General features: G+C 27.5%; 1 protein-coding gene across 1 annotated transcript in view; it reads right to left on the bottom strand.

The window, feature by feature from the left end:
• The window catches only part of Roc2 (Regulator of cullins 2), a 39,959-nt gene extending 33,935 nt beyond the window's left edge, over nt 1–6,024 (bottom strand). The window contains exon 1 of the mRNA XM_065511674.1: nt 5,764–6,024. Coding sequence (XP_065367746.1) covers nt 5,764–5,923 — 160 coding nt within the window. The 5' untranslated portion in view covers nt 5,924–6,024. The remainder of the gene's footprint in view (nt 1–5,763) is intronic.
• Between the last annotated feature and the right edge of the window lie 1,606 nt (nt 6,025–7,630).

Here is a 7,630-nt window from a genome sequence, read left to right as displayed (position 1 = left end):
CAGAAAAAGTATAAAATACACAGGACCATATAATCTGTGAGCATATTTTAACGAGAACATTTTTTGTTTCATTAATATTTGGTATTTGTTATTGTTTCTTCCTCAGCATTAAAACAGGACATATATCATGACATTTTATATACAAACAATTTCGTTTTATTTAAATATTACCTGCATTAAATAATCTGTGAGTCACTATAAGTAATGGAGCATTACACATAAATTATATGATTAAACAAGTAATTAATTTAATTTAAAAAGTTTTTTTAAATCGTAATTTTTATACTCTAAAAAGCCATTTTTTAAAAATTTACTCCTTCTATTAATTTTGTAATGCATAAGTGATAAGGCGTATTATCGGTAGCAATTAAAAGCTTGTTATTCAAATATAAATATTATATTGTTATCAATAGATATTGTTGTTATTATACAATTAAATTTGTGTTAATATGCATTATATTCGCATACTACTGCGGTAAAAGTGATAATAGTTTAATCAGCAGATGTATAAAATTACAAAACGTAAATGCATAAATATGTACATGTCGTCACCTACAATTTTACAGGAGAGACAAAAAACTTAATAAAATTTAAAGTGATGTGGTTACAAATATGATTTTAATTCTTTAATAAAGTCGTTATTTTTAAAAATAGAAAGCCAAAAGTTTGTGAGGACGTGTGTGCCTTGATGCGCTGTACCAATATCCATTAAAACTCAATTTTTAATTTTTTGGTTGTTACGCCCTTTTGCATATCAAGTGACAATATGTTAAATAATTTTCTAAATAATTTTTCTATTTTCGTTGAGATCGTCTCTTATAAATTTAAGTTTAATGTGTCGATTATGGATGGCAACCGAACTACAGTTGCGTTGTCAGTTGCCAACTGGTAGCTATCATTTCTGTTGCCGAATTGGCAACCCTCTGGCAACGCAACTCAAGTTCGGTTGCCATCTATAACCGACCCATAAGGCCGGGTAACTTATCAAAATTTTAACATAGTTTATAATCAATGTTTATAAATTGTTTGTATGAAAAAATTATATTTAAACATTGATTATGCCTTAACTATGTTTAAAATTTTGATAAGTTACCCGGCCTAAATAACGAAACATGAACAGATTTTTTTGAATTTTTGGAGAAATAAATTATAATTAGCTAGGGTTCGTAGTTATATGAAAATGTTTGTTTGTATTTTTTCTCGAACTTCCTAATTGTCTATCCAAAACAAAGATTTTGCTGTATTATGTGCATATTTTTTATATTATCCTCGAAATTAAAAAATATAATTTTTTTGACGACGATGAAAAATACAATGGTTCTCTAAATTTTATTTTTCAAGAAATGACATCCAAATGATGTGTTTTAATGTTATAAATACAAGTAAGAGAGCTATATTCTTATATACTAGGGTATTCAATCGATGAACCGTTAATCGGTTAACCGATTAATTTTGGACGGTTAACTGTTCGAATAATTTAAAATTGCCGATTTTCAAATAACAAATAAACCGATTAATTTGTGTCGATTAACCGAAATTTCGAAACGAAACTATTAAATTAATCAAAATCTAAAACAATCCAAAAAGGAATATTCTTTATCATGCTTTTGATTTTTCCAACATATACAATCAGCGAGAGAGTTTTTTCCAAGAAAAGTTTTATGAAATCTAAAGAAAAAAATAGTTTTAAAGGAAAACATTTAAATTATATTCTTTATATGAAAGATTATTTCAGAAGATCTCACTAAAACCCTAAAAAAAACTCACACATCGCTCATTTGCTGCAACAACTGCAACAAAAGTCGTTTCGGGAAAAATGTCTTTGAATGTTTTATGACATTTTACTATTTCTTAAATAAATTTTCAACAAATCATGCGATTTCAGAAATATAAATAGTGGATATTAACATCTTTCAAATCTGTATTTAACCCAAATTTTTACTTATCAAATATACGAGAAAACATGAATATTAATTTTGATGTTTACAACAAAAAAACTTTCTCAAACAAAAAATATTTGACTTTTTTGAAAACTGATAAAACTAGATGAAAGATTATATAACGGCTCATATTTTGTTTTAATCAGTTCAAAAAACACGGATTTTGAGTTATGACGTGTTTGCAGCAAATAGGCGATATGTTTACAAAAATGATCTCAAATACCTTATTTGCTGTTTTTTTATGTTTTTGTACACAAAATTCGTTGTTGTATTTTCAATTTAAAATGAAAATAGAAATTATTCGGTTAATCGAATAATTTTAAATTAACAGATTATTAACCGAATAAATCTAAACCACGATTAATTATTTGCTCGATTAACCGAATAAACTAGAAACCCGATTAATTGAATACGCTATTATATACCCTTCAACAAATTATACTTCAAAATACAAATTTTAAATATTTTTAGGTGAACAAATTTTTTTTTTTTTAATTTTTTGTTAAAAATGTTTTTTTGAATTGTTATTTAAAAATATTTTTTTTTTAAATTTTTAAAAAAAAAATTTTTGTTTTTAAAATTTTTTTTTTGGTGAAAAAAAAATCGGGTTAATAAATATGTCCCATTGTAGGTCCAACTTACTATAGTCTTATATACGTCGTTGCAAAGGTCTTTGAAATATCTATCATTAGATATCCATATTGTCTACATTAATGGCTTAGTAATCCAGATATAGGTCAAAAATCTAGGTTGTCCTGGTTTTTTCCTCATATCTCAGCCATTTGTGGACCGATTTTGCTGAATTTAAATAGCAAACTTCTCGAAAGCATGTCTGACAGAATTATTGAAGATTTGGATCCCGAAGATATCTGGGGTCTTCAGAAAATTGATTTCAACAGACAGACGGACGGACACGGCTTAATGGACTCCGCTATCTATAAGGATCCAGAATATATATACTTTATAGGGACGGAAATGAAAAATGTAGAAATTACAAACGGAACGACAAACTTATACATATATACCCTTCTCACGATGGTGAAGGGTTTAAAAACTATAACATTGTTGCATTGCCATCATTTACTATTTATATACAAAAATTTAAGGACATTCAAATTTCAAAGGATAAACATTTTACCAAAAAACGTCTTGCTCCTATTCCGTTATAAATATTGAGATATAATTTAGAATTACTAAAATGTTACGACATTGAAATAATCGAGGCTATGTTAGATCCATGCAAGGTGATAGTATATATTTGATGTTACTCAAAGGAACACATGATGACATTTATGGTCATTGCAACCTTCAAGCTCTAATTCAAGTATGCAAATATAATAAGGAGAAACCCATTTAACAAACCAAAAAAAAAATTAGGTGCCTGTACTTTTGGACAGTTCTTTTTTTTAAATAATGCTGCAGTACGATACGAAAAGTCAATGAATGTATTTTTAATTTATTCGATTCTGGTAGTATAGATCAGGTACTCAGCCCGTCTGAAAAGAGGTAATCCCTTAAATATTAAATTAAAATAATAAAAATGGCGACAGCTCAATAAACACGTACGCTTCAGGATTCTATGAAATATGAACAATGTAAAATTTTATATTATTTAGAGTTGTCTTCCTATGTGTTGAAATTGGTTTACATACCAAAATAAATCAGCCCAATTATGAATAAAAAATTCCGCGGGAGTTTTTTCTCATTGAAATTGAATAGGAAAAATGAGAAAAGGGAAAAGGGAAAAAACTCCCGCGGAATTTTTATTCATAATTGGGCTGAATGAATATTTGAATATGATTTCATTATTTGTAATTTCTATAGAACACATGATGTCATATGATTGTGATAAAATTATTTTAGCATTTAATTTCAACACCATTCTAACATAAACTAATCATAACCTTTTGATCTTGAGCTCTTAGGCACTCAGTTTTAGGTACACCACTACAATTATTTGATTTCTTTTTCACAAAGAATCTCCGCAAGATTTAAATTGGTAAAAAATACATAATTACAAATTCTTAAAATTTTCTTCATTCGTTAATACCTTTGTTAACTTTTGTGGATTTCATATCATTAAATCTATAAACTTTTTATTTTGAAAAAAACTACATTACATAGAACATTAATAAAATTTTGTATATAACCTCGATCCTACAAAATTAAAAAAAAATCATTAAAAATTTAGTTTGAAGAGTTTTTTGAAAAAAATCTTAAAAAATACACTTTATTTTATATACATATGTATTCCGAATTTGGATACGTGTAACTTTTTATAAGGACCATTTTGACCGTAGTTTTATTCGGTCAAAATTCAATAAGGTCCGACTATGGAAAACATTTAAAATTTAAATTTGTATAAAGTCGAAGTACAAGTAAATTTTTCTGTTGACATTTTGTTTTTATCACACAAAGAAAACAATTTTGGTTGTGATATCCGAATTTGATATTATTTGAACGATTCAGAATGTGGTTTTCTGTTTTGACCGAACAATTTTAGTTGAGGTGACAAAATTCGGTTATTTCAATAGTAAAATTTCTTTATTAACTGACTTTATGTTGCTAAAAACTAAAAAATATCTGGATATAATCGAATCGTTCAATTGGCAACAAATTTGGCCTTTTCGTAATGAAAATCTTTCACAGAATTAAAAAAAAAATTTATAAATTTTAGAGGTTATGTAACTATCATAACCTCTAAAATTTATAAAGTTTATAGTCAGTTTAATATTACATCCATTTTTTACTAAAACATTCTCAAAGCATATGTTTTTGACAACTAAATTAAGTTTGTTTGCCAGGAGAGTTTGTTTGCCAATGTGAAAGATGTTTTTGATTTTAGACCTATGGTTTCTTGGGGATAATTTCTTAGAGTTTTGCGTAGATTGCGTTTCTGCTATACGATTTTTTACATTTTGATCGTCCATACAAATCGACCCATTTATTGTTATAACTTCTTATATAATGTACTCATGCAAGTATTTTATGATTTTTAGTGTCTAATAAAAATTAATTGTTAAATAAAAAAATTACTTTCAATTGTAAAGACAGAAGTATGTACGTTTCTTTCTTATAATTTTCGGGATTTTAGATTTCCCGAAAATCCCGAAAATCCCTAAAACCCGGGATTTTTAAAAATCAGTCCCGATTAGCATCTCTAATTGCAACATGATAAATTATGGATTTCAATAAACATATTTTTCGAAGAATGTTTTCATTTTTGTACTTAGTTTTAAATTATTATAGAATACGGTAAGGTACGGTATATTAAGATATTTGTGTAACAGTATTTTAGCGGTAGGTAAATATACCGGTAACGGTATTTTAAGATATTTCTGTAACGGTATTTTAGCGGTAGGTAAATGTAGCTTTGTGATAATGGTAGCCAACTTAGGTTAACATGTATTTATATATGCAATATTAATAATAAAATCATAAAAAATTATATTTTCATAACCATAATCATTTGTTAGTGTAAATAATCATATCCATTTATGAGGTGGTGACCAAAACTAAGTGAGTCAGTAATAAATATAATTTGACGAAATGGTTTTTCAATAAAGGCATATATAATTATAATTTTGATTTGACAAGTAACATAGATTGGTACCTTCCGTTAGTGTATTGGTAATTTGCAGTTATTTTATTTTTCATGGAGCTTAACTTAGGTCCATAGTAATGTGACACTAGTTGTGCCAGGCCAAAAGAGAACTAAACCCGTATGAATTTAATTGTAACTAGATATACATATATACCGCGTTGCAAGGCTTTGTTAAGATAATACTTAGCATCCTGCCAACATTAAACTAAGAACACTTACCCATAACTTGTACACGACAAATAGCACAAATATCGCATTCGACATCCCAGCTCCACATAGCAACCGCATTCCATTTTTTTAGAGTAAACATTTTTTCAGGCTTGCTACCGTCATTATCGTCGATTTGCCTGTCCAAGGAATTTTCACTTTGGTCATCCATTGTTCGTACAATTAACAATATTTAATCAAATACAATTTTTTCCAATAATAAAACAATAACAAGACATCCAATTGTTTGTGGCGGAAAACAGCAATGTAAAATTTTGGTACTCAAAATACCGAGTTGTATTTCAATAGTACTATTTAAATAATTGCCATGCCACAATAATAGTTGTTCAATTCCGTTAAAAAATTTAAATTTATTTTTTGTTTTTAAATAAAATTTATATTAAATATGCAGGGTTTAATAATTACTACGATATTAGCCAAAAAACGCCAAAAAATATTTTAATTGCATCTTAAAGACAAAATGAAAATTATTCATTTGTAAACAATTTTGTGCCGGAATATATTCATATTTTGAGTCAACAATTTTTTATATTGGTTTCTTATATTGTCTTTCTTTTGATTTCAAATTCTGTGTAATTTTTAGGTAAACAATTTTTAAATTAATTTTTAAAAAATTTAACGATTTTTTTTGTTTGTTTTAATAAAAAAAAGTAAGAGTGTTATATTCGGCTGTGGCGAATCTTGTATACCCACCATCAATGTGGCAATAAAATATTTATGTATATGGTTCATATAAATCTTATTTATGTCCAATTTCATCACGATATTTATTATTACATATAAGAAATTATTAACGTTCAAGTCCTCTTCTGAGGGGACCTTGTATGGGGACTAGATTTTGTGTTGCTCGATTTTCGCCATAGTTTACTTTAATTTGTGCAACATTTTATCAGGATTGCCACATAATCTACATATGTATTTACGACTGCTCAAATAGTATTCCTGGGGAATATTTGTATAGGGGCTAGGTGAAATCATGGACCGATATTGTTTATTTTCTATACTAAGCAAACTGAGAGTATTTCAGCCTCTATCTCCTTCCGTTTGGGCCAACAGACAGGCAGACGAACGGACATTGCTAGACAGTCATAGAATTTCATATGGGCCCAAATATATATACTTTTGTTGGTCTGCGATGAATATTTTTTGCTCATTTAAATTTTTTTTTTATTTTAATGAAGCTATTTAATATAACCCTTTGTTCATTGATATTTTTGAAAAAAAAAGAATTAGTTACGCCTTTTTTATATTAAGCCATCGATATGCTTTTCAAATTGGTTAGGCGCGCAGGGCGGCGTTTTACATTTGGCTAACTAATGTTGTTATTTGGGTTTCTCGTTTAAATTCTGGTAGAATATGACATATTCATACATGAAAATTAATTTGTTTTGCTTAAAGAATATTGGAAATAAAAGATTTTTTGTAAAATTCATAATTAGTTATGGGAACTGTTGCCGGAAATCAAATTTATTTTAGTTGTATTGTTTTTTTCCTAAACAAGACATTAAACACTAATAAAACTTTTTGTTAATAAAAAAACATTCTTCAGGTGCGATGGAATTCGTTATAATATTTATAGTGTAGTATATTCATAAAATATTTTACTCAACCACGTTTTTTTTGCAACTACATCTGGCTATATTAGTTCCACTAAGTGAGGGCGCACTGTATCTAACATAAAGCATTTTCACAAAAAGGATTGGGGTTTTTTTATACTTTTCTGGAGATCAAGAACATAAATTTATTTTTTATATTAAAGCCATGTAAAAATACACATTCATTTCATTGATAACTTTGTAACCAATGTGATGAGATTTTATGTACTCGCAACGAAGATATGTACTTATATGAAATGAAA

The sequence above is a fragment of the Calliphora vicina genome, chromosome 5 (assembly GCF_958450345.1).
Source record: "Calliphora vicina chromosome 5, idCalVici1.1, whole genome shotgun sequence".
Lineage (NCBI taxonomy): Eukaryota > Metazoa > Arthropoda > Insecta > Diptera > Calliphoridae > Calliphora > Calliphora vicina.
The sequence above is the reverse complement of the archived record's forward strand: the minus strand, read 5'-3'. Positions and strand labels throughout refer to the sequence as shown.